This window comes from Diaporthe citri (assembly GCF_014595645.1).
Source record: "Diaporthe citri strain NFHF-8-4 chromosome Unknown scaffold_1, whole genome shotgun sequence".
NCBI lineage: Eukaryota > Fungi > Ascomycota > Sordariomycetes > Diaporthales > Diaporthaceae > Diaporthe > Diaporthe citri.
Window position 1 is genome coordinate 11833297 of NW_025064846.1, and position 27230 is coordinate 11860526.

The 27230-nt window shown below is 42.4% G+C and overlaps 8 protein-coding genes and 2 non-coding genes across 10 annotated transcripts; 6 read left to right on the forward strand and 4 right to left on the reverse strand.

Annotated features, from left to right (window-relative positions):
* Positions 1–6324: 6324 nt before the first annotated feature.
* INS49_003078 (uncharacterized protein) lies at positions 6325–8200 on the reverse strand (the record flags this gene model as incomplete). Its single annotated transcript, XM_043163876.1, has 6 exons — positions 6325–6756; positions 6808–7538; positions 7593–7675; positions 7725–7838; positions 7892–7962; positions 8027–8200. The coding sequence occupies 6 exons, from the start codon at positions 8198–8200 to the stop codon at positions 6325–6327; spliced, it is 1605 nt and encodes a 534-aa protein (XP_043032382.1).
* A 946-nt stretch (positions 8201–9146) lies between these two features.
* Positions 9147–9731, forward strand: INS49_003079 (uncharacterized protein; the record flags this gene model as incomplete). The annotated part of the gene is made up of 1 exon (XM_043163877.1): positions 9147–9731. One exon carries the CDS (start codon positions 9147–9149, stop codon positions 9729–9731), a length of 585 nt encoding a protein of 194 aa, XP_043032383.1.
* A 781-nt stretch (positions 9732–10512) lies between these two features.
* On the forward strand, positions 10513–11450 carry INS49_003080 (uncharacterized protein; the record flags this gene model as incomplete). The annotated part of the gene is made up of 2 exons (XM_043163878.1): positions 10513–10836; positions 10944–11450. The coding sequence occupies 2 exons, from the start codon at positions 10513–10515 to the stop codon at positions 11448–11450; spliced, it is 831 nt and encodes a 276-aa protein (XP_043032384.1).
* Positions 11451–12681: 1231 nt separating this feature from the next.
* On the forward strand, positions 12682–13506 carry INS49_003081 (uncharacterized protein; the record flags this gene model as incomplete). The annotated part of the gene is made up of 2 exons (XM_043163879.1): positions 12682–12907; positions 13016–13506. 2 exons carry the CDS (start codon positions 12682–12684, stop codon positions 13504–13506), a joined length of 717 nt encoding a protein of 238 aa, XP_043032385.1.
* Positions 13507–15034: 1528 nt separating this feature from the next.
* On the forward strand, positions 15035–15899 carry INS49_003082 (uncharacterized protein; the record flags this gene model as incomplete). Its single annotated transcript, XM_043163880.1, has 2 exons — positions 15035–15317; positions 15406–15899. The coding sequence occupies 2 exons, from the start codon at positions 15035–15037 to the stop codon at positions 15897–15899; spliced, it is 777 nt and encodes a 258-aa protein (XP_043032386.1).
* A 630-nt stretch (positions 15900–16529) lies between these two features.
* Positions 16530–16600, forward strand: INS49_003083. The gene has a single exon. It is a non-coding gene; the product is annotated as a tRNA-Gly (tRNA).
* A 1605-nt stretch (positions 16601–18205) lies between these two features.
* On the forward strand, positions 18206–20149 carry INS49_003084 (uncharacterized protein; the record flags this gene model as incomplete). The annotated part of the gene is made up of 5 exons (XM_043163881.1): positions 18206–18442; positions 18543–18803; positions 18868–19116; positions 19188–19494; positions 19569–20149. The coding sequence occupies 5 exons, from the start codon at positions 18206–18208 to the stop codon at positions 20147–20149; spliced, it is 1635 nt and encodes a 544-aa protein (XP_043032387.1).
* A 750-nt stretch (positions 20150–20899) lies between these two features.
* INS49_003085 (uncharacterized protein) lies at positions 20900–22525 on the reverse strand (the record flags this gene model as incomplete). The annotated part of the gene is made up of 5 exons (XM_043163882.1): positions 20900–21055; positions 21121–22014; positions 22229–22276; positions 22341–22385; positions 22472–22525. 5 exons carry the CDS (start codon positions 22523–22525, stop codon positions 20900–20902), a joined length of 1197 nt encoding a protein of 398 aa, XP_043032388.1.
* Positions 22526–23197: 672 nt separating this feature from the next.
* INS49_003086 (uncharacterized protein) lies at positions 23198–24704 on the reverse strand (the record flags this gene model as incomplete). Its single annotated transcript, XM_043163883.1, has 4 exons — positions 23198–23710; positions 23764–24111; positions 24193–24432; positions 24513–24704. The coding sequence occupies 4 exons, from the start codon at positions 24702–24704 to the stop codon at positions 23198–23200; spliced, it is 1293 nt and encodes a 430-aa protein (XP_043032389.1).
* Positions 24705–26565: 1861 nt separating this feature from the next.
* INS49_003087 lies at positions 26566–26657 on the reverse strand. Its single transcript has one exon. It is a non-coding gene; the product is annotated as a tRNA-Ala (tRNA).
* Between the last annotated feature and the right edge of the window lie 573 nt (positions 26658–27230).

The window sequence follows — 27230 nt, forward strand, 5'->3', positions numbered from 1 at the left end:
TTTAATATTTTATTTTTAAAGTTTAAGTTAAGTTAAGTTTTAAATAAAATATAAATAGCTAAATTAAAAAGTTTATTTAAAACTTCTTTATTATTAATAATTAATTAATATATTAATAATTATAATAATATATTAATAATAATATTAATTATTTTTAATATATAATATATTAAAAGTTAATATTAATTAAGGTATTTTAAAGCTAAGATAAGCTTAAAATTTATCTTTATTTTATTTATTATTTTTATAAAAATATAATTAATAATTTTAATAATTATAATATAATTAATTAAGATATAAATTAATTATAAATAATTAAATTTAATTATAATTTAAAGCTTTTAAATTAACTATATAAAGCATATTACCTTTAATTTAATTAATTAATATTTTCTTTTAATTATATTAATAATTTTACTTAAATATATTATTAGTTATATTTAAGATCTTAATATTAATAAATATTTATTTTATTTTTATTTTTTTATTAATTAAAAATAAATACTTATAAAATTAATTTCCTTTAATATATTAAGTTAAATAAATAATAATTTATTTAAATTATAATAAAAAAAAGCATTTAAACTTATTAAAGTTATTTAAAGATTAATAAAGGTATAAAGTTTCTTTATAATAAAATTAAAATTAGCTTTCTTTATATATTATTTCTTAAAATTACCCTTAAATAACTTATTTTTAGCTTTTATTATAATAAATATTTAAAATTTTTTTTATATTATAATAAATTAATCTTTTAGCTAAAGTATAAAATAAAATATTAAAAATATTTTATAAGTTTAATAAATTTTTTTAATTATTATAAAATAAAAGAGAATTATAACTTTATAATAATTTAAATTTAATAATAATATTATATATTTTTAAGTTATTAATATAAAAGCTAAGTAGTTTTATTAATAAATATTTTAAAAAAGATTTCTTAAGAAAGAAAAAAAATAAATTTTTAACCTTAAATAAGTTAAAGATTATTTATAAATATTATAAATATTTTATAATTAAATTAAAGAAATAATAATATTATTAATAAAAATAATAGTAAAAAAGCTATATAATTATAAAGTATAATTTATATATTTTTAAATATAAGTAGTAGAAAATTATAAAATTTTATTATTATTACCTTAAATTATTTTTATTTTTAATAACTTATAATAATAAATAAATTTTTTTAATATAACTTATAAATTATAAATTAATAAAAGAAAATATTAATATTTATTATAAATAAATAGCCTTTATTATATATTTATTATATAATATTAAATTAAAAAAAAATAAATATTTAAAATAATAACCTTATTTAATGCTTTTAAGTTTATTATTATTTAATTTTTATATTAATTATAAATAATTTATTAAATAATAAAGATAAATAATTTAAAAGAAATAATTAATATTACTTATTTTATTCTTTTTTTTTAATAAAGGCTATTTATAAGTTTATTTATTACCTTTTAATTCTCTTTACTTAAGTAATATAAATGCTTATTAATTTTATAATTTTATTAATTATTTATTAATAATATCTTTATTTATTAATTTTTTAATATATTAATTAATTTATTATTTTTAAATATTTAATAATATTCTTAAATAAGATTTTTAGCCCTTTTTATAAATAAATTAAAAAATTAATAAATATAAATATTATTTAATAATTTAACTTTTAATAAATCTTTAAATTTAAATATTCTTAACTTATTATTAAATTAAAGTTATTTTTAAAACTTTAAAAGATTATTTTATAATAATGCTTTAAAAGAATTATTTAATTAAAGCATTAATTAAGTATTTTAATATTATATTAATATATAATTTAAGTTTTAATTTAAATTATTAAAAAGATTTATAAAGTTAAATAAAGTTAAATATTAAAAAAAAAATTTATTTTAAGTAATTAATATTATATATATAAAAGTTTTTACTTTAATTTTTTAATTAAAAAGTTTTATATTATTATATATAAAAAAAGTAATTATTTTTAAATAAAAGTTTTAATAAATATATATAAAGTATAATAATTAATTTATTATAATAATATTTATAAAGTTATAATTTATTAAGTTATTAATTTAGCCTTTTTACTTAAATTAAAATAAAAAAGCTATATTTTTTTAACTTTATAATAAATATTAATATAATTTAATATAAATATAATAAAATTATAATATTTATATTAACCTTAGCTATATATATTTATTTAAGGGCTTTAATAAAGATTATAATATTTATAAATATATTATTAAAGTATTTAAAAATAACTTTTCTTTTTAAGTTTAAAATATTAACTTAATAAGAAATTATAAACTTTTAATTTATTAATAAATTAATATTTAAATAATTAAATATTTATATTTTAATATATATAATAATAATTATTAAGTAATTTTTTATAATAATATAATAAAATATATTAAACTTAATTTAATTAATAACTTTAATATATTTTATTTTTTAAATATTAACTTTTATAATTTAATTTATTATAATTTATAAAAAATATTTTAAATAATTTTAAAAAATAATATATTTTAAGGTTTTAATATTATAATAAGTTATAAATAATAATTTATTTATAACTTTTTAAATTTATATATAAATATAAATATATAATTTATTATATAATAATAAAACTTTTAATAATTAATTTATATATAATATTAACTTATTTTAAGTTATTTTATAAATAAATATATAAAAATTTATTATTAAGCAAGCTTTTAAATATTTTTTAAGTAATAATTTTAATATAAAAATAATATTATATTTATAATATATTTAATTAAAATTAAAATAAAGGTATTTATTTAAGTATAAATTAATATTAATAAAGTAAATATTAAAGCTTATTTATATTAAATTATATAAGTTTAATTTATTAATAAAATAATAATTATTTTTTAATATTAAAATAATTAATTTATTAATTTTTTTATTTAAATTAAGTACCTTATAAGTTAAGCTATTTTTTATAATAAAAATTTCTTTTTTATAGCTTTTAATTTATTATTTATAAAAAAATAATCTTTAATAATTAATTTATTTTTATAATAAAAGTTATATTAAAACTTATTATTATTTATATTAAATATTTAAATAATAATATTTAAAAAATATTTAATATTATTTTATTAATTAAAATATTAATAAAATTATAAATTTAATTATATATTTTATTAAAATAATTATAATTAATTTTAGCTTTATTATAAGTTATTAATTAATAATTTTTAAGCTTAAAATAAACTTATTTATTTATTTTAATTATTTTAAATTTATTAATAAATATTAAATAACTTTTAATATTATTTTAAAATTATATTTTAAAATATAAAATTTAAAATATAATTTATAAAATAAAATAATTAAATTTATTAATATAATTAATTTATTTTTAATACTTAAAAGTAAAAATTTAATATATTAATATATATTAATAAAAGCATTAAATAAATAAATTTAATTAAAATTAAAAAATAAAATAATAATTATATTTTTTAAAGAAATCTTTTTATTATTATTTAATTTTTTTATTATAAATATTAAATTTCTTACTTTTTTTATAATTTAATTTTAAATTTATAAAAGTTTTTATTAATAAAAAAATAATTAAAATAAAAAATAATTAATACTTTATTAATTTAATTTTATATATTTTAAATTATAAAAAAAGTTAATTATTTAATTAATATTATAAATTAATAAATTTATTAAATATATTTTTAAATATTTTAATTATTAAATATATTTATTTAAAAGTAATATTATTAATTTAATAAAATTTTAATAATATTTTATAAAATATAAAAGTTATTTAATAAATAACTTTTTTATAAAATTTAAGCTTTTAAATTTCCTTAAATTAATTTATAATGCTTATTTTTATTAAATATTATTTAAAATTATAAATAAATAATATTTAATAAATAAAAAAATAAATTATAATTTAATTAAATTTTTTAATAAATATTATTTTATAAGTATATTTTATATTAATTAATAAAGCTTTAAAGATTTTTTTAAATAATAATCTTTTTATTAATTTAAAATATTTAAATTAAATTTTAAAAGTTATTTTAATTTTTATATAATTTAAATTATTTAATAATAATATTTTTAAAATTTTAATTATTATAAAAACTATTAAGCTTAAGTAAATAATTATTATTTAATAAATCTTAATATTTTTAATTATAATTATATAATTAATTTTCTTTATTATTTTTTAATTAATATTTTAAATAAATATAATAATTATTTAATTAAAAAGTTTTTATTATTAAGTTTTTATTTTATAATTTTTTAATTAAAAAAGCTTTATTAATAAAAATAATATTTTTTTAATTAAATATTTTAAATAAAATTAAATTTATTATTTAACTTAATTTTATATTAAATAATTATAAAAAATATAATAATTTAATTTTAATAAATTTATAAATATTTTAATTAATTTTAAAGTTAATTTAATTAATTTAAAAGGCTTAAAATAATATTATTTATATAATTATTTATTAATTTAATTTTATTTTTTTTAAAAAATTTTATATTTTATATAAATAAAGATATTTTTTAATTAAATTAAAAATTATAAATTTTAAGATTTTATAAAAAATTAAAAAAAGCTTTATATAAATATATATAATATTAATATTTTAAATTTTCTTATAATTTTTTAAATTTAAATATAAAAATTAAAATTTTAAATATAATTTAAGTATTAAACTTAAATTTAAAAAATTTTAAAAATTTTTAATAAATCTTATAATTTTAATTTTTTTTTAAGTTTCCTTAATTATATAATAAAAATATTAATTTATAAAATATAAATTTTATATATTATAAATTAATAAAATATAATATATATAGCTTAATAATTAAAAATAATATTTAATTAATACTTTATAATTTAAATAAATAATAACTTATTAAAATTTATATAAAAACTTAATATATTTTAATTAAAATTAATTTAAGTAAATTTTATTTAATAATTTTTAATAAATAATTAAGCTTTTATATTTTATTAATTAATATAATTAATAATAATAATTATAATTATTAATTAAATTTATATTTATTAAATATTAAATTTAAAAATTATTTTAAAATACTTTTAAAAAAATTAAATTTAATACTTAATTTTTTAAAATTAAAATATTTTTTTTTATTATTATTTAATTTTTAATTACTTTAAATTAAAAATTTTATAACTTTAATAAATTATATATAATAATATAATAATTATAAAAAATTTATTAAATAATAAATATTATTATAATATTTAATAAACTTTATATTTTTTTAAATATAATAAATAAAAAAATATTTATTTATTTAAAAATTATTATTTATAATTAAAATAATTATTAATGCTTTTTTATTAATTAAAAATTAAAAAATAATAATAAAAATATAAAAAAAAATTATATATTAAATTTATATTTTATTTATAATATATTTATTATAAATTTATAATAAACTTTACCTTTTTTTAATAATTTAAAAAAGCTTAAGTTAATATTTATTTAACTTATTAATTATTAAAAATTTTATAACTTAATTTATAAATATTATAATATTATAATAATAATAATTATAATTTACTTAATCTTTTTATAAAGTAATTATATAATTAAAGCATATAATTATAGCTATTATAATAATAAAAACAAAAGTTTAAAATTCAATATCCCCCATAAATTTAAGGTAAATTTACAGGGAATTTCTCTATCTAAATATATACATGGTAAATTTATCATAAAACCATATATTCACAGTAAATTCACCATAAAAGTATTATAAATTTATAAATGCTCGTGAATTCACGGCAAATTCACCGCAAATTCACCGTGACCCATCCATACTACATTAATTAATGTAAATATATTTATTTTAGCGGTTTATAGTAAATTACGTTTTTAATAATATAGTTAGCATTATTTAATACAAAGTATAGTTTTCTTATTAAAAGTTAGCTTATTTAAATTAGCATTATATTTATGCTAACCCCTTTAAATTAATAAAATTAATTAAAAATAAGGAATTAAATGCAGTTAGTATTAATTAGTGTTAATTTTTAATAAATTAAATGCACTAAGCGGGTGCTGGCGTTAACAAAAGTTGGCAGATATTACAAAAAGTGCCTACTTACTAATACTGCCCACTTACTGGTAAACCACGTTATGGTGTTGAAATGATAATGTGTATATAAGTTGGGTGTGTATCAACACGGCAGTGTCACTAGCGTGGTTTTAGCGGTGTGGAATGCAAATGAGTGTAAGCAAAGCAGCAGCAAGTTCGCTATCGATTCTTGATGTATTCCACCGGCCCAACATAAACGTGTCTTCCCCAAATCCAATAGTAAATCAGCGAAAACCCAAGGATGAAACCAAACAGGAGACAACTCCAGTTCATACTAGCAGGATCCGGGTCAGGTACCGCCGGAAAGAACAAGAAGATAAAAGCCAACCCCAGAAACAAGAGAGCGATGCCGTTGACCAGAAATCCAAATTTGCCAAGACTGAACCGAGAAGGCAGGAGGGCTTCCCCTTTGATCCGTTTCGCAAATACACAGGAGATGACAATGATGTAAGAGGAGACGAGGCCAACTTGACCGAGAGACGTGATGACGTTGAATGCGATTGTCGATCCAATGATGATGAGTGAGAGCAGGATGGTGCAGCCTAAGGTTACTAGAACTGCATTCACGGGAACATCCCAGCCCGGGCGAACCTGCTCAACGTCAGCCATACTGATGAAAACAACAAAACGTGTGCTTCTTACATAGGCCAGGAATGGTGAAAAGGGAAGACCTCTATCACGGGCAAATGCGAAGAGCTGGCGTGATGTGGTAGTGACCTGGTTAATAGTGCATAAAAGCAGTAGGATCCAGACAACTGCCGTCATGACCGATGTCCCAGCTTTGGATCCTGTCGCGTTGTAAATCACCTGGATCCATGGCTGTCCAAGTCTCGTAGAAAGAATCGCAGATACGTCGTCCCCCAGGCTGGACATGATAGTGACTGTCATTACAAAACCGAGGGCGTAATTGGTCACAGCAGTCGCGGCCATGGACCTTGGGAGTACCCAGGCTGCATCTCTCAGTTCCTCGGCCAAGTGGCATGTTGAGTCCGAGCCGATAAGAGTCACAATAGGTCCAAGGATACCAACAAGAGTCGCGAGACCGGCGCTTCCCCATCCACTGTTATCCTCGAAATTGGTCCATACGGCCTTTGGGTCCGAGTGTGGGGCCATAAGCCATAAAACGATAACAAAGGCCACGAAGGCAGAGACGTGAAGTATTAAACCAATGACCTCGATGACAGGAAGGTTTTTGACGAAGACGGTATTCCATATGATGGCGAAGAACGTGATGGCAATGCTGAAGAGGGTACCATGCCATCCTTGGGCCATATACGACGGCATATTCAGTGTTATCAGTCCTTGAAGCTGCTGCGTCGTAGCAAGAGCACAAGTAGCCATGGCGGCCTGCCATCCGATAACACACATCCAACCTGGTCCTTTCATATCAGCTCTGTCATTGCGACTGGGATCGAAAAGGGACGTACCGACGAGATAGCTCAGGAATTTCTGGTGTTGTTTTGGGGCCAATTCAGAAACCCAGTGATATTGTCCACCGGACGTGGGCGCCCTTGGTCGATCAGTCAACAGTCCGAGACTAGAGGGATTTATGCGCTTACATTGATGCCAGCTCGGCCATCGAGAGCATGACGAACAACATGCCGAAGCAAACGCTGAGGAACATCCAAATGCCACCAGCTGTGCCTCCGTTACTAAGGGATATTCCGATGATACTATATATGGCTCAGTTAGCGTTCCTTATATGACGTGGGGCGAGATAGCAAACATTAGAGAAAATTCCCAGCTGGATCCAAGAACCACCGAATAGCCAAAAACAGTCATGAATTTGAAGTTCCTCTACTCCAGATATGTCAGAATCTCCATATCACGCTTGTGTACTCCTGGAATCAGCGTTACTTACTCGCAGTTCTTGCAACTTCCCCATGCGGTCCATGTCCATCTCGTCATATTTGTTGCCATACTTTTCATACACTGCCGTGGTATTAGCAACCTCAACCTGGGCAGGCTGCTCGCAAGGCTTGACATCGCCGCCTTCATCGGCTTTTGATGTCAATAGATCGATTTTTGGGGACATGTTTGACCTGAAGCATAAATTTAACGACTGTAAGCAAACAGGATTGGCATGCCCATCAATCTAATAGGACATCGCGTTGAGTGTTTATAGTCGCCGTCTCAACTAGTCAAGCTGGTTGATGACCAATGGCACCCTACTGCGGGGGTTATGCATAATTTCAACGAACCGAAATGGATGATTGGAGATCACTGCAGGGAATATTGATAACCTGACGCCCCAGCTGAAGAGCGAGACAGCCATGGTCCAGTGGGAGCAAAGTACGGTGTGGATAAGCACTTGCACTGCAAAGCGAGCCTCGGACTTTGTAAGACATGGGGTTCCACATGTATGCCCCGAAGTACATGTATGTAAGTGCACGAGTCTGTGTGCATGTTGACCAAAAGACCACCGGACTGGTTGTTGGGAACTGGGCCAATTCTGTACTATGGTATACATAACCTTATGGTGCACTCTAGAATTGGCATGTACGCTGTTTCCGGTTATGTTGCTTTTGCTTTTTCAATGTTTTCTTTTCAGATTAAGAATTCCCATAGTTCATTTGAGGATAAAGATGGTCGAGAAGGCCATTGCTACATTGCCAATATATCATACTCGGAAACCAGAAAGCTACCTAGCGTCACTACGCCACGGTGCCGTGACAAAGAAAATAGTAGATTCGGTCAGGTCTGAACAAAATAGCTTTGGCTCTCTATTACACACAAAAAACCGTGAGGCTAGTCAGTCAATGCGGAACAATAGCATTGTTGAAGCTAAAGGTCAATCTGATGACTGACCTCGACCTATGTAAGCCACCCGTTCTTTCCGTAGCCACCTCTATAAACCTTTTCCTCCCGCCTACTCATCACCAGTGGTAGACTGCCAGCACAAATCTCCCACAACAAGAAAACATTACAGGCAAGCAGAATCCGACACATTCTAACTAAGCCGCGCAAGATCAGGGCTAACAATGTCGTCAGACAAGTCGCACCAGAACGAGGCCAACAAGTGGCCGGAGCCCAAGAGCCCCTGGGAGAAGATGGTCGACTGCGAGACATGCAGGGAACGCCACTTCGGCGTAGGCGGAGCTGCCGGTATGCTTCTCGTCCGTCGAGACGAGACCAAGGCGGACCGCCCTGTCACACACGTGATCCTTCAACACCGGTCGTTCTCCACCACCGCGGGAGGCACATGGGCTATGCCAGGCGGGGCCTTGGACGGGGAGTGCGAGACCCCGCGTCAGGCGGCTATTCGCGAGGCATCCGAGGAGGTAGGTCTTCCCCGGGGCTGCGCGGATGGACCTGACCCCATCATCAACATCTGGTACGAGCGTGCATTCTTGGACCACGGATCTTGGAGGTACACTTCCGTTATTGCTGACGTGATCAAGCCGTTCGAGCCTACAGTCCCACAGGGAGACTCTGAGTCCCTGGAGACTAAATGGGTTGGAATCCAGGATGTGGAAAAGCTTCCCTTACACCCTTCCTTCGAGCAGGCCTGGCCAGAACTGAAGTCTGTTCTTGAGACTACACCTGGTGCATTGATAATGCGGTAGATCGTTTTCAATACATGATGCAAGCGGCGCACGCTGCCTTCCCTGGCGACTGAGACAGTATGTCAGGGCTTAGATGGAGAGTAAAGATGCATGGCCGCATCTCTCCAAACAGGGAAGCATAGCCGAAGAGGCTAAGCATCTCCGGAGTTATTCTTATTTTCTTGGGGGGTGGCGTTGATATCGTAGCACAGATTGAACAATTGATTTACAAATCTTGGCCCACGGACCTTCTTCAAGGCCCTTCTCATTTTTGCACATAACTGCCTCGAATTGTAGGATAGGATTGGGCTTCACTGTGCATGTGCAGCAAACGCACAGATGCACTGAACGAAAACGGACAGCTAACAGAAGCCGCCTAGACAAGAGCCGGTAAAGCCGTTGCCGATCCCCAGCCTCATCTCAACAGCGTACTAGTAAGTAGCTCTGGGGGTCGCGCTAGTTCGGATTGGCCATGTGGAATATCTGTATGTCATGACCTAGACGGTGTCCCGCTGGAATGTAGCCCTCGGGAAGACCCGACCTTGAGCACAAGGCACTGTTTCAACATCCAAGACATCGTGGGGAATCTCGCTGCTTCCGTCGTGACTGTGTTCGTGGTTTTTTTGAAGGGTGATGTGATATCACAAGAACAAATATAAATACATGCTCCGTGAGAATTAATCATGGTCATCTTTTTTCCAGTCAATTCATCTCGTTCATTGAAACCCTTGGCCCCGGAATCGTTCAATCAAGGCGTTCCAATCTTCAATCGAAATTTTGAACATCATTGAAGAGAGTCACCATGCAATTGCTCAAGGCTATCCTCATGCTTGGGGCCGCGACGCTGACGGCGGCCCAAAACAACACGATCCGCGTCAACAGCACCTCCATTGCGCCGCCTATCAGAACACCTGTTCCTGTCAAACCCTTAATTCCCACCAACGTGACAATTCCTGGTGGTCTGCCCGGAAAGCCTGGGTACAAAAACGGAACTGTGGTCGTGATCGTCAAGTCCTACACAACCTGGTGCCCTGGGCCCACGGTCGTCGTTGTCAAGGACAAAACGTACACCGCTACGGGGCCTACCATGCTTACCATCACGAACTGCCCTTGCACTTTCACGAAGGTAAGAATTAGCTTTCTCTTGCAACTTTTTGGATGTCGCTCCTGCGAGCCCATCCCATCCATGCTGTCATGTTCAAATTAAGCTGACACAATCAACCGCAATGGCAGCCACCAAAGATACAGCCGACTCCAGCTCTTCCACCAGTTGTCCAGCCGACGCCTCCGAGTCCGACATATGTCTCCCAGAATCCCGTTGCTCCCCCTGTGGTTCCACCCCCTGTGGTTCCACCCCCTGTGGTTCCTCCACCAGCCGTCATTCCTCCGGCCGTCGTCCCTCCGGCTATCCCTCCTCCGGCTATCCCTCCTCCGGCTATCCCTCCTCCAGCCGTCCCTCCTCCAGCCATCCCTCCTCCAGCCGTCCCTCCTCCAGCAATTCCCCCTCCAGAAATCCCTCCTCCGGTGGTCCCCCCTCCAGTCGTTCCTCCTCCGGCCGTTCCTATACCCGCCTCAACCTCTGGTGCAGGACCTGTGGCCCCGCCAGCATCTGATACCGGGAAGAGTCCTGTATCCCCGCGGCCAACGTATGTTCAGTCTGATGCTTCTGAGAGAAACGTTGGAATCCTGGCTGGTGCTATGATAGTCATGGTCTCGTTTTTCTTTACAGTCATGTTGTAGACAGAGAGATGACAGGTTGTTCGGTTGAGTGTTTTGTTGCTTATTTGGGTCTGGGTTTAATATCGGACGAAGTTGTCGCTGGTGCCTTATCCTCCAGTCATGGAGGTACAACATAATATTTAATCTTCATCTCATGATCTCGGTAATTTGAAAAGTTAACAAAAAAAGCTTCTCAAACCCTTGACCCAGTATTTGTAATCATCTGCGATCGACATGCCGCTCCGCCCATGTTCAGTTCCCGGGCGGGCCAGCCCTAGAGTTAGAGCTCTACATAGCCTTAAAGTCGGCTCTGGCATATTGTGCACCATCTACTCGCATCAATAAATGCCTACGTATGGATGTGTCCGACTTTCTGAGAGGTCGGTGCATTCATGCCATCTAGTTGCAGACTTTCAGATCTTTTGGATCGAGTAGCCGGCGACGCTGCCAACAATATGGCGTTGCCGAGTGGGAGCAAGCTGAGAGTCATAGTTCATCATTTTTGAGATGGTTCGCTTCAATAGTTGCTACCGCACAGCCTCCATTGGCGTATAACAGTGTCATAAATAGTGTTCACATTCAATTCAGAGTGAATCAACAGGATGAGTCGGGACAGGCTGCTGGACCGTTACCATCCGTCGACATCGACATCGCTGCACCATTGAAACTTGATTCTTTCCCCATGCTCTCCGTCGAGATGGACTGTTCAAATGAACGTGATTGGCTATCGTGCTTCATGCTATGAGTCACTGGCCTGGCTGTGTGACGCCTTGAATTGCTACGACTCGGATCTAGGCCCGCAATCTCCAATCCTCTCTATTGTAGTAATTAAAAGGAACGTACATGTATTGGATCGGCAGTCGACTTCACTGCGATACTTTACTGGAATATTGTCCCGGAGCTGGTACGGACCAGTCTACAATCACAGAGGCTGGATGGTTAACAATCCAGGTGATAAAACCCATTCACGTGGGCTTAGTATTCACTTCTATATTCACTTTATTTTCGATCAAGGTCGGCAAGACACCATCTGACCATCAAATAATTAAGCCCATCAATCTTTCCAAATTTTGGAACATCTCTCCTTTCCTCCATCCATCGTCAACCTCACTCAGACATACCATCCTCCTTGATCTATCATCATTGATCATCGATCATTACCCCCACAAACATATATCAACCAACGCACACATCAATCATCAACGCCAACATGATTCCCCAAGTTACCTTTCCCGCCCATACCCAATCTCGCATGGCGGCAGCCAAGGCCGCCAAAGAGTCGAAGAAGCCGAAGGCAGAGGAGCCTCAGCCCAGCCTGGCTGTGACGCCTCCTGCTCTTCCAGGACACGTCGATGGCCTGAGCCTCGACGCTCGACAGGAAATCCTGCGATGCAACGCCAAGGTCATCGTCGGCTATGGCACACTTGAGGCGTTTTACCCTCTGGTCGAGCATGTCAGCCTGGCCCTGCTTCAGCACTGTAAGTACTATCCTTCTTCTGTCATGGGGCGCCATATCTGTGTCTCTTCAAAATAATTGCAGTCCGTCTTGGTCGTCCCTGGTCAGTCAACTTACATAGTACAAACAGACGTTCCCCAAATCGTCGACAACTTCAAGCACACCACGGCGATTGGAGACATCATCCTTCTCCCTGACGACATGACCCTCGTGACCGAGCGGGGATTGAGATACGTGTTTGTCAACATGAGGAGGGAGGTAGAGTGGGGCAGCTATGCGAGCAGCCACTTCACCAAGGACAAGAAGGACCAGGCCACCTATACGATGCGCCCCTGCCGCAACCCCGTGGACATGATCCACGGTCTTCACACCCTGAGGGCCTTCGGTCTCAGCTACGATGCCGAGTTCCTCGCTATGCCAGACGGCCCGATCATCTCCGCTCTGGAGCGTAGGGCCGTGGAGTGGTCTGGGAACCTGTGGACTCTCAAGAGGTTCCTGAACACCGTGGATCGGGAGCTCCTGGGGGATCCGGACCGGCACCTCCTCGCCCGGGCCTGGGATGCCTACGACAAGCGGGTTCAGGCTCAGCCTCCTCGCAAGACTTCCGGCCAGAACGCCTGATTCCCCTGGCAAAACGGAGCAGGGGTGGGTGATTTCAGGAGTGGCGGTGCAAGTCACGGCGGCAGGTTTTGTCTGTGAGGAGAGGTACCATGGGCGGCGATAGGAATGCCTCCACTCGGTTGAGACTCGGTAAGGAGAATGAGGACAGCATATCTGCGGCCAATTTGAGAGACTACGGATGGGCGAGTCATCGTAGAGGGCTACCTAACACATCCCATGGGATTGTCTAACAGGGCATTCAGATGTTCGAGCACCTCCTTAAAACCACAGAGTGCATTCCTAGTCCAACGAATTGGCACCAACGTATCCTGCGATGCTGAACAGTGGTATTTTGTAATGGTGTGTAGGCTGAGTGGACAGCGATATTTTGGCTGGATCGTGTGACAAGCCCAGAGGAATCATGATACCTCGCCGAATAAGACATTCAAGCGTGTGCACGATCATGAGGTAAGATTTTCAGGCTTCACGTGCTTGTGAAATTACTCCCGTCTTTATCAAGAAGACGCATCTGTCCATGATCATGCAGACGCAAATTGCCAGCTTTTCTGGTACATAGCCGCTGGGTCGGTCTACTTGAGAGTAAATCTATCACGTCCCCTCGGGCGCCGTGAATGAGGCAGGACTGGCTGGCGCAACTTTACCGTCCATCTTCCTGGCGCTGTCATCCCGTTCTCCGGCGAACATGGCTGCTTCAATAGCCACCACCAACCATTATCAAGGCTTTCATACATAGGAAGGAGACAGTTGAATCAGTCAGGACTTGTTTGTTGGCGAAGCATAACTGGGGATGATTCAGCGGTTGGAGTCATGCTGGAAGGTATGGTGTCTAATATGATCAGCCGTGCAAACCTGCCATACAATCGCATTTTTCAAGTGGTCATAATTAAGTTCTGATAGGATGAAATTTTTGCATGCTTCAATGCTGATCCAGGGTCTTTGGGGCCTTTTGGGAATTCTGTAGCACTCGCTCCCAGGCAGTGTATCGCTAGATCGCTCAGTGACACAAGTTTGCAGCATTCTATTCAATTTATGCTTTGAATCATCGGTCATGGAGGACAGAATGCGGGTAAATAGTGCCTTTGCTCTTGAACTGACCGACGGCGTGGTGAGGCTGTTTCTGAACCACGTCACCCAAATCTCGGCCCACAGGTCACAGCTTACTCTTTAGCAGCAATTTTGCGAGGAACTTCTCCGATTCACTGATGGTATTACTTGCAAATTGCTTTTGCATACTGTCTCGGCAGTGGCATAGAACAAGTTGAACACCAGGGGATGCGAGGGGGTCAATGTTTACCATAACCGGTGGCATTCACGCCAACTATTCACATATCTATTCACACTTTTTCGGAAGTGAAATCAAGAGGCAGCCTTTTTAAACGCAGCACTCCTCCCAAACCTTGACGACCTCTTCCTACCCACAACCATCCACGTCTCCGATAGACAAACACAACAAACTGTGTCAATACTTCTCCTGATCATCATTGATCCACCGTAGCCTACTCTTCTATCAACAATAGACACTTTCAAGATGCCTGAAATCAACCTTCCTGCCCACACCCAGGCCCGCCTGGACGCAGCCAAGGCTGCGAAGGCGGCCAAGATCCCTAAGCCTGCCGCCCCTGTCGCAACTGACACCCTTCCACCAGAGCAGGAGCCCCAGACTCGTCGCCTTCCTGGCTACATCGATGGCCTCGGTCCTGATGCTCGACGGGCTATCTTGGACAGCCCGGACCGTGTGGCGATCGCATACGGTGCTCGAGAGAACCCCATCATCCTCATTGAGAAGGTCAACGAAGCTATGTTACGTCACTGTGAGTTCCATCTTTCCCATGCCTCAAGCCTCATGCCTCAGGATATCCGGGGTGCTGGTTCCACATAGCATAACTTACATATACCAAGACATTCCCCACATCGTCAACGACTACTACGTGGCCTCGACCGAGTCTGACGACATGATTCTCCTACCCAACGACATGAACCTGGTAACTGAGCGAGGCCTCAAGCACGTCATCCGCTGCATGCTGCAAGAGATGCAGCGTGGAAGCTACAGCAGCAGGGCCTTCACCAGAGACAGCAATGACAACGGCCGCTACATGATCCGACCCCACCCCAACGTGGTCCACAGCGTGCACGCCCTAAACACCCTCCGCGCCTTCGGATTGGATCACGACGTGGAGTTCCTGAAGCGCAAGGATGGACCGATTGCGGCTGGTCTCAAGCTTCGTGCCCAGCAGTGGAACGGAGGACTTGGTGGCCTCCGGCGAGTCATCGACACGTTGGGCCGCGAGGTTCTCGAGGGCCAGGATGAGGAGCTCCTTGCCGAGGCGCGGGCTGTGTACAAGGAGTGGCACAAAGCGACGGCCCTCGTCCCGGCGCCTAAGAACAAGGCATGATAGCATCGGGAGAGCTTCTCCGGGGACATTCTGGCCTCCAATGGTTTCTTAGGGACTCCAAGGTACGGCGGTCTTTGACGGAATGACAAGGTCGGAGCAGTCATGGTCACCTTCGTGGTTTTTGGGATGAAAAGATAGTCGGACTGCATACCTTCCATAGCAACCTGGACACCGTTCTCAAAGAAGAGATGTGCTGATGACAAACTGAAGACGTAGCCCACGTGAAAGTTAGGTACGGCTGCCCTAGAGTGGCATGCTAGAAGACCGTCTGGATATCCCTGCAATGATCGCGACCTGTAAAAAATTATGTCGCTGAATAAGGAATTGGAAGAGGAAACTAGCCTCTGATTGACTGGGGAATATCTTGTGGCAATGGATCAAGACACTGCTGCCAACATCTTCGTCCTAGGAGACATCATCATCAATTACTCACCTCTTGGGTATATGAATAAGCAGTTTCTAGACATTTTGCACTTTTGATTAATAATTGTTGCTTGAGGAAGGACTTTTAGACACCTAGATAAACGCCCCGACAAGGCAATCATGCCAGCGTGGAATGTTCTTTAGCATTCTGAAGAACAAACATGATTGTACCTTCATAGTATCGAAATTCAGCTAACCCTTCAATCAACTGCGATGGTGTAGCGGTAACATTCAACCCTTCCAAGGTTGAGCTCAGGGTTCGACTCCCTGTCGTAGTAGATCAAGCAATCCAGGTGTTCCTGGGTGCATACATTTTGTGTTTTTTTCCACCCTAGTGTGGTCTATCACCAAGATGTCATATACCCACCAAGAGGAAGTACAGGAATAAGACGTAGTTACTGTCATCCGGTTGAGCCGGATTTCTGGGTTGTAATGGGGGCCGGATGCGGACGTGCGGCTCGTCGCTGTGCCAAGGCTGCGCGCTTAGCACAGTCTCGTATTGAAATTTACGTGATACCGCACCCCGAGTGCTTATCGCAGAGTCGAGTGGCACATCCGAGGGAGTTTGTCAAGCCTGCAGCTGCCAAGCGCGATGAATATCTTTATTGTGGGCCGGGTCGAGGTCGGTCAGCGTTCTGGACGCTCCTCGTCCCACCGTATAAGCCAATCAAGCATGTGGCCCACATATGCAAGCACGCAGGTTTGTCAGTTGTCAGATTCGCCTCAACATCGCTTCGTAGCTTACTTGAGAGACATCCTCCGGCGTCTCGGCTTGAAGAAAGAAGCGGCATCCTGATTTTGACGTACCGTACATACGAATGAATATCGCTGCGTACTGTATAGCATAGGGTCGCACGAGCATCTCCGAAACTATGGAGTCGGCCCGGTTTGTTTGGTGTTTTTAGAACCCCTGTCCTTTGAGGCTGCACCCGAAGAGGAAGGAGGGTGAGTGGTATTCCGCGCAGGATCGCGTCGCCTTGCAGCCAGCTGACGGTGCGTGCTCATTGTCAAACTCGAAATAGGCCTTGCTGATTCGCTCTGTTACTGAGATCCAGAGCGACGGGTCTCCACACTTGCCTGTGATAGGCCTGGGGATGGTAGTACTGGCCTCCACAGCGGCGAGGGGTTCGTACCTGTCAGTCGCCCCCTCTGAAAGTTCCCTCCCCTGACCCCGGTGTCCAAGTCACGAGTCCTTTAGTCGTTTGCTGTCGGTGAAGAGTCGTGTCGGCTGCTATTCACCAGAGCAGCGCGGTAGGTGTTGAACTATCTACGAGACAACTTGATTTGACAATGGTGTCGACTTGCGAATGAGGCAGCTGTTTCGTCGCGTAAACGTGCAGTGTGTGCGCCAGATGCAATGGAAAAATGTGGCTTCTCGGCTCGCCTGCGGCCCAGGCGGCACTGTCCGAGCTTCGACGGGCCAGGATACCACTCTGTAAAATTGGGCTTTATGGGGGGAGATGGGCCAGTAGGGACAGGCCCCCCGGTTCTCCGTATTTTACCCCAAGCTCTGTGGGGGCACCCTGCCTGGCAAAGCTGGGGCCGGCCGGGGGGGATGCGTCGATCAAAGGCACCTCGTGCTAACCGCACAAATTGCAAGACACCGTTGCAAATGCGATGCCCGGCTTACATGGATCTCGGCTCCTGCGGGCGAAACAAGGCCATTGAAGGGAATGGGTGGCGCTTCTACATTGTAATCGTGGGGCATTCTGTGTAATCGTGGGGCACTCTGCTCGAGTCGCCAAGTTCTAGTTAATGTGAGGGTTCGCTCACCCATTTTCCGCCGAGTCCTGGCCGTCTCCCAGTCTTCTTGGCCTTGCTTCTCCTTTTTTTCCCCCCCATATACCACGTTGGCGTCGACAAACAGTACGCACATCGTAAACATGACGACTCAAGGCAACATCGAGCCGACCAAGGACTCGTCGAGCCAGAGCGAACATGTCGACCACCAGGATGACCTCAAGGAGAAGGACGTCCATCACGAGGATGTCCTGGTCAACCCGGACCTGATGCACGAGGCCTTCGACGGCGAGAACCGCGAGCACGAGATGGGCGTGTGGGAGGCTGTCAAGACGTACCCGTGGGCTTGTTTCTGGGCTTTTATCATGTGCTTCACCATTGTAAGTGCCGCCGGTCCTCTGCCAAGAGGCTCGTCCGATGCCCAGAAGAGCTTGTACTTGCGGCAGGAATTTTGGCTGACGCGCTGCCTTTTCTTGACAGGTTATGGAGTCGTTCGACATGTTCCTCAACGGCAACTTCGTCGCCCTTCCCGCTTTCAAGGAAAAATATGGTGTCGTGGTTGCAGGTTCTCTTGACAAGGCCATCGAGACCAAGTGGCAGAGTTCCCTTTTCCAGGCCGGCCAATGTGGTGCGTTTGTGGGGGTTTTGCTGGCCGGTCCCATCACCAACCGGATTGGCTACCGGTGGACTACACTCTTGGCGCTGGTGCTTATGAACGCCACAATCTTCATCTCCTTCTTCGTGAGTTTCCCCCGGTTGGTGCAGTTGCTGGCCGTTGAATTGGCGCCTGACCTGATCCATCTAGGCCAACTCACTCGAGGTTCTCGTGATTGGACAAGCCTTCGAAGGCGTCCCTTGGGGGTTCTTCATCGCCAACTCCCCTGCCTACGCCAGCGAGATCGTGCCATTGTCTCTTCGTGGTGCATGCACGGCTACTCTTCAGATGAGTTGGTCCATTGGTAGTATCATTGTCGGCGGTGCGACGTATGCACTCAACCAGCGGAACGACGAGTGGTCCTGGCGAATCCCTCTTGCCTTGCAGTGGATCTTCCCAGTAAGTCCAACACCCTTCTCGCAGTCAGGCACGAAGTGTCTCCCGGAATTTTCAGTAGCTGACATACACAGACTCCCCTTTTGGTCATCATTTTCTTCGCCCCCGAATCTCCATATTGGCTCGTCCGCCACGGACGCAAGAAGGAGGCCCTGCGCTCCATCGAGCGTCTCGGCCGCAAGTCCAAGATAAATGCTCAGAACGAGCTTGCTATGGTCGAGCGAACTGTGGAAATCGAGGCCAAGAAGGGCGGTGACCCTACCCTGCTCGACCTTGTCAAGGGTACCGACCTGAGGCGAACAATCATTACCTGCTTGATCTACACGTCACAGAACTTTGCCGGCAACCTGATTGCCAACCAGGCCACTTTCTTTTTCGAGCGTATGTCGTGGCCCTCCCACCGCCCTGCTCAGCCTTGACATCTCTTGATCTCAGATGACTAACTCTCAGCTCAGAGGCCGGCATGTCGACCAACTTCTCCTTCCAGCTGGGCCTGATCAACTCATGCCTCCAATTCGTCGCCAACATCGGCTCCTGGTTCGTCACCGCCTGGTTCGGCCGCCGCACCATCTACCTCTGGGGCACGGGCATCAACATAACCTTCCTCATGGTCCTCGGCATCTGCGCCTCGATAGCCCAGAACACGGCGACCAACTACGCCCAGGCCTGCTTCGGCATCTTCATCTCGTTCGTCTACGCGGGGTCCCTGGGGCCCATCACCTACTCCATCATCGCCGAGACGTCGGCGGTGCGGCTCCGCGCCCTGAGCACGGGCGTCGGCCGCGCCGCCTACTACGTCACCGAGATCCCCATGATCTACCTCGCCTCGCAGCTGCTCAACCCGACGGGCTGGAACGTCGCGGGCAAGTGCGGCTTCGTCTGGGGCGGCACCGCCTGCGTGTGCTGGGTCATGGCCTTCTTCTTCCTGCCCGAGCTCAAGGGCCGCTCCTACCGTGAGATCGACATCCTGTTCAGCCGCAAGGTCCCGGCCAGGAAGTTCAAGTCGACCGTCATCGATGTGCAGGAGAACGAGTAAGGACTTCAACAACCACTTTAGATGTAGAACGCTTCACTGCATGTCTTTGCGCTGTAGAGACCGACATGACAATAGCCGGAGCCCTGCAACTCTTCTGATCAGGTCATCTGCTGGGTTCGTGTATTGTGGCCAGGGCAAGATCAACTTTAAAGAGCGAGGCATGGGCCCGATTCGTTCGGCCCTGTTGGTTCAATTATATATATTATCCCTTCTTAGCTTCAGCTCCGTAATCTTGACTATAGACATACAATCAAAAGCTTGCATGGTTGAGGCCCTAGGTATTATCTCTTTAGAACCGGTTCCCATCGCAAAGATCTGCGACGTAGAGTTGAAAGCCTACAAGTCTTGATGACGGCCATTTACGGCACAGCATTGCACCGAGCACCCGAGCTTACAAAGACTCAAGGTTAATCCCTTAGCACGTGATGAAAAGATTGATATGCGGGATCATTGAGCGGAAAAGGCAGCGTAAGCCGACATTGGTGATTTTTCCATCCTAGGAGATATGGTCAAGGGTGGTTAGAAGTGCAGACATGAGGGGACTAGTCACGGACGAACGGCATGAATTCAATGTGACACCGTCTAAGACTTTTCAAGCTTGAGTAGCACTTTAATCGAATGCCCACTGCCTTACTAACCAAGGTCTTTCCTTCGGAAGCAGAGCGTGGCTCACAGATGATGAATCTACCTATCTATATGATGGCCCTTCGGAGCATACGCGTATCATGGTCGCTGAAGCAAGCATGCCTTTCACAAATGATAGTCTCTCGGGTCCGTCACTTTGACGCCACGCCTCTCCCAGACAGCATCAATATTCATGTCGGCACTGCCGTCATCCTTCAGGTTGATGAAGGGCTCGGGATCTCCGGCCTTGGGATCTGGGTTTCTGAAAATGGTGTTCTTTGTCTGTGCCACAATCTGTCAGTCGCTGCGAAATATTTATCACGGCTTTTCCCCCCGTTGAGACCTACCAATCCCAGAGTCAAGTGAATCCCAGCCGGACCAACCACGATCTCCTCGCTGGGCTGCCTGCCCTCGACCATGGCCTGGATATTCTTCGCCACGGCGACCGCCTGCGCAGAACCCGGACGGGCGGCCTTGTGCGCCCCGGAATCAGCGACGTCCCCGAGGGCATAAAGGTAAGGGTACGCCTGGTCCTGGAACTGCAGCGTCGGCTTGACGCGTATGAACCCGTTCTTGGGGTTGGTGAGGGAGTCGTTCGAGGACGGCGCCAGGTCCTTGAGGAACTGCGTGTTGGGGATCTGCCCGGTCGCCTGGACGACAAAGTCCGCCGCGAGGGTCCGCCCGTCCTGGAGGCTCACGGTGATGGGCTCGCCTGTCCCGCCGAGGGGGTATCCTCCGGCCGGGATGTTGACCCGCGAGCCGCCGACGAACTTGACGCCTAGCTCTGCGAACCTCTCCTTGATCATGTCGCTCAGCTTCTCCTGGTATACTGGCATGATGTGCTCCCGCGAGTGAACCAGCGTCACCTCCTTTTCTGGGTAGATCTCCTTGAGGTCGCAGGCCATCTGCACGCCGACGGCGCCGCCTCCAACGAGGATGACCGACTTGGAGTTCTTGATGCCTTGGTTGTACTTCTTGAGGTACTCAACTCCCGGTACCTTCTCATCCTCAGGCATTGAGCCAGGCGGAGCGAGGCGCGTGCCTGTTGCGGCGACGAGATACTCGAATGGGAGCTGCTTTGAGCCCTTCCATTCTCGGTCTAGAGTTAACTCCTTGGGCTTGAGTGACACAACTTTTGCTTGCACGATTTCGTGCAGGTCTTTATTTGGTGCTGCATTGAAGAGGCCCGAGTATGGGATGAAGGCCTTGTGCTCATAGTCTGGTAGGATGGCGAATCGTGGCTTGTATCGTTAGCATCATTGCACAGTGGGACAACACAGAATAATTTTGTTGTGGCGGAACAGTAGAAAGGGCTCGAGCGACTGCGTCTATGCCATCTCGAAGAGCTCGCGTTGTCGGTTGCTTCGTAAGTAGGGAGAGCTCGCCTCGAGCTCGCGTCGGGACCGCTCCGGTTGCGGAACGGTAACGCGCGACGGGAACAGAGAGTCAACTTACAAAAGCGAAGAGGTGATTGAAGTGGCTGTGAGGGTCGATGAGGAGTACCTATAGCATGCCTGTTTAGTAAATTGGAACTCGTGATCACCGTGAGGGGCCGAATTGCACTTACGCGGTGCGTTGCAGGCAGCACGTTGGCGAGTTCCTTGGCCGCGTTCTATCTCGATGTTCTTGTTAGTGATCAAGGGTCTCTCATCGTGCCCAACAGCACGCCTGGCGGGTCTGCCAGGATCGCCTGCTTACAATTCCAACATATGATCCACCAACAACGACGACATTTCTAAGTCCGGAAGCCATGTTCGGAGATCTGATATCTATAAAGAAGCCTAGGAGATACGATGCAAAGATGCCAAGGGCAAGGAACAAAAGCGATGTCTTATATAGTCAAGCGACCTGTCTCATAACGAAATGCAGCGCCGGTTTACGGTGACACTAGCGACAACTGATCAGATTGATAAGATGACGAAAACATGGACAAGCCATTCCATCCGCACCCCGAGTACATGGGTCCCGGATGCTTAAAAAGGCTTGAGAAAAAAAAGGGGGCCGGCCGTCACCTCGGGCCTCGGAGATCTCGCCGTTAAGACTTTGTCCCGGAAAGGTGGAGGGCAGCGCGCACGGAGGCGCTGCCAAAACTCGGGGTCGGATTAAACTTTTCGAAAATACGCGCAAGTACGCGCAATGCGGGACGGATTTAAACCTGTTGCTTATGCGTTTCGGTTTTCCCGCACTTAGTACCGGCTCGAGCGTGTCAACCTGATCGCATTCCCTGCATTGCGTTGACTCACCGCGCGACGTCGTTTCTGCAGCTGTGCGCGCTGTAGCGTCTGAGCGTGAATTTGAGCCCAGTCCGCTTTCGGTCGATGGACCATGACTTGGAGCCTAAGGTGGACTGAACAAACTCATGGCAACGCTTGGTGCTTACGCTCAAAGCATAAATTGTATATTTCATTAATTCGTGAAATCCCTTTACTGTATCGACAAGTCTCGATCCCGGATACGTCCATTCCTGTAAAATGTCGCCTCGTCCGCACCCTCTGCCGAAGCCTGCATCTCGCCGTTCCTCTGGATGATTAGTGTTGGGCTTTTATTTCCATTCCCACTCGACGACTTTCCTGTCTGTTCCCCACCCACGGTCGGATCGGATGGTGCATCGCGCTGGTTCGGACTGTTGTTGTAAGACTGCATCTCGACATCGTTGACCTCAATGATATGCTCCGAGCTGTCGGAGCTGTGGTGGCGCCCAGCCGTCTTCAGTTTGAGCCCTGGACTCCTTGGGTCTCGGCTCTTGGATTTCATCGTGCGGCTGCTCGCTCCTCCGGTGCCTTGGTTCGTATTGCCGTCGGAGCTGGACTCAAGTCGTCCCAGCCATGGCGAGAGCCACTTTCTGAAAAGCGGAATTATAGGTGCCAAATTGGTGGTCACCATGCCCACGAAACACTCCCTTAGTGCCCACGCGCCGTCGCCGTTGCTGTTCGAGTTCTGGGGTGTGTCAGCGACAAAACACTCCGGGAGAGCTTCCGGAGACCTCTTACCACGAAAATAACAACAACTCTCACGATCGCCATAGCTGTGATGAGACTGCTGCAGCTGAAGAGGCTGACGAGGGAGATCTTCTGTACTCTCCCAAGCGAGGCTCGCAGTAGCGCGGGGACCGGTATCGAAATCAGGTAGATGTCCGTCAGAATGTTGCCAGCGAGTGTGACTCCAATCAAAATCGGTGAGACGCCAGCATAGCAAATTGGCCCAGGATCGGGAAAGATTTGCCACATCTTGTTGAGTGGTCGACAACTTGCAAGAACTGTTACCAGAATGGAGACCCAGGTAAGAATGAGAAGAATTGTGCCAGCCCATGCTCTCCTCTTTGCTCCGGTGATGCCCTCCTACAACGAGTGAGTTTTCCAACTGTGTGTGAAATTTGTTGCAAACAAACAAGACAAGTGAATGATTTCGGGGCAGCTTACAGTGAGCCGGACCACGAAGAAACAGAGGAGAGATCCTTTCAATAGCCACAAGACCAGCGAGTACGATATCCATGCAGCTAGCTGCACCTTGGATCCCAGGACTCGAAGCCCAAACTCCTGGCTCCCAGGGCCATCCTTTGCAAGCCTAGCGCGGTACTCGTTTGTCATGGAGTCGTTTGCGATGCCAACAGCCGTGACGCCAATCACATAGACCTCAGCGTTGAGGATAACGTACCAGACCTGCAAAGCTGTCAGCCAGCAACATCGAAAGCCACATGAAGGTATCCAATCAGCGCAGAGTAGAATAGAGCAGGACTAACCACTGCGATCCAGACAAGGTAGTCATCCCAGCCAAGTCCGCTCCTGCCGGAGATGCTCGCCCGCGCGTAGGTGCGCAAGGCCGTGATAACTATTATTATGACGAGATATGCGATCCATTCGACCGCCAGCTCGACGGTCGCTGCCCCGGAAGCGGCGCCCACTGTATCCAGTGTCGCATTCCCGGTACTCATGACGGAGGAAGCCCCCTTTGTAGGCGGGACTGGGCGTCTGGGAAACAAGAAAGAATGAAGATTATAACGACATCGACTGTGATTAAACGAGGGTTGTGCAAGAGCCAGGGAAGAGAGTCAGACTGACTCTCCGATGACTTGTGGGGAAGCAGCACCTATTGTTTAACAACAACGTCGAGAACGAGCGTTGGACTGTCAGGGGGTTGGAGTTGGGAACCGTCAAGCCGTCTTAGCCGACCCATGCAACGTCGAGTGTAGGATCCCATCGCACTTCCGCAATGCAGCCTGGGGGAAGGCAAGAGAACAATCCGAGACGGAAGCCCTCTCTTGCGCCCGCCCGGCGGCTGGGGCCGTAGCCCAGATAAGAAGGGACAGGTGTCCAGTCATGCAGGAAGGGGATGTACGGCGCGTTTGCTGATCGCACCTGCACACTACTCGCAGGGTTTGAAGCTTAATTGCCGTGTTGGCCGCTGCTGCTGCTCGCTTATCAGCACGCAAGCAGTGTTGCGTCAATGCAAGGCCGTCTGCGAAAAGCGCTCAGACACGACTGCCGCAAGACCTGACGTACAGCCAGTGCTTGGCCGGTGCCGCCGGTGCATATGCTCGGTGTCCCAAACTATAAACGACTTGCGCGACGCGCACCGGCATCCAACCACCTCTTTTCCCACGGAGATGCGACGGTGACACGACCAGTGAGCTTAATTATCATAGCGGCCCTTATAAGACCCGTCGCCGCCCTCTCGTACCGGTGGGGGTAAGAGAGGGTGCAGCAGATAGCATAGGGTTGCTTGCTGCTTGCGTGATGATGCGTGGGCGGCGGTTGCGAGTTTGCAACTCTATCTGACACCCACCAGCCGGCAACACGGATCCCCACGTTTCTCGGGAAATTTATGCGGGTGGCAGGGTAACCATCCCGGGGCCCCGGGGGTTAAGGGGGCGGGCGCCCAATCCTTGACCGCGCAACGGCCCTGGCGGCGACGCTACGGGGAGATCTACCTGTAACATATACGAATGCAGGCCGTGGCCTGCAGGCAGCTCAAACGTTAGCGCGTGATGTGGCTGCCAGAACTCTCCCTATAGGATTACCTCCCGCGGCAGGAGATCTCGAACACTGACAGGCTGACAGGAGAGAGTACTACCACGGCTAGCCCCTATAGAACTGTCGTATAGGTCGACTTGTCAAGCCCTATAGGAGGATCTCCCGTACGTGCATCCTTATCTGACACCAGCCACTGATGTTTGAGATCGATCCCCAGGTTACCAGATTGGGGCAGCACGTCGAAGGCGTCAGTAGGTCCCCCTGGCAACAACCAAGACCACTCGCAGCCGGCAAGTCGTCAGCGATGATCTTGATTAGATGCACAAAGATATGCAGGACCAAGAAGCTTCCCGCACTCCAAGTAGAATGCCCAGCCGCACCAAGCCTGCAAAACAGGAGAACGTTTCCCCGGTTTATGCATGCCCGGCCCTGGGCTGCAGGGTATTAATAGCATGATGAACCCGGCCACGCTGGCCGCCGTGCTCAAGGGGTCCCCTAGAGCTAGAAATCTAGGTTTGAGATCGAGTGCTTGAATCTGCATGTTCTTAGGACGAATTGCATACCTCAAAGGCAAACCGACTTGGTGCAAGTGGGTGTTCCGAGGACAAGCACGATAATTTGAAATACAACAGGCTCCTAAGCATAAGCTCAAAAGCACCTTATATGCGGTAGCGGAAAGGCAAAAAAATGATGCCTTATCCGTTAAATGGGCGGAGATCTAGCTTCATCTGAGCTTCCCAGGACAGTATCACGATGAGCAAAAGTGATCCCAACCCTAACGAGCCACATTGCTCGCTCGGGAGCGGTGATATCTAGGCTTGATGGACGACCACGGGATCGAACCGTGTACCTCGCGCAGTTCCAAGAAGATTGGAGGTGCTAAGCGCGCGCTCTACCATTTGAGCTAGACGCCCCGTGATGGTCTCAGCCCTGAGAGTGGTGTTGAATAAGAAATTTGCTGGTTGTGGGTATCATGGGTGGATCGTGGGCGCCGTTGTGGGGGTTGCGAGTTGAGGGCGTAGCGGGGACACCGAGGCAGGGACAGGGACTGTTGGTTGACTGGGCTGAGCAGGGGAGGGGTTGCTTTATAGCATAGCTTTTCCTGTCACTATACTGTTATTAAAGTCAGACGATGCTCTTGAGAATCCGGAAGCAGATAGGGGATTTGAAATATTTCTGGGCTGTTTGGGAGTTGGGATGTATCTTGTCCGTGAGCAATTGTTTTGAGCATAAAGGTGATTCCGGAAGTGGGTACCGGCATATGTAAGTCTATTTACGACCTTGGTCGCACATCTTAAAGTCAGACTTCAGGACTGATATTTGACGCCGATATCCTTCACATAGTACATAGCAATATTAATTTGAAGCTAAAATTTCATTGATTTGTGGTCTACGGAGTTTCTGAGGAAGACCTCATTCAGATCCACCGGTCAAGCTGACCAGGTTGTCTCTTCTTCTGGGACGCCGAGCGTACTTGAATCAAATCA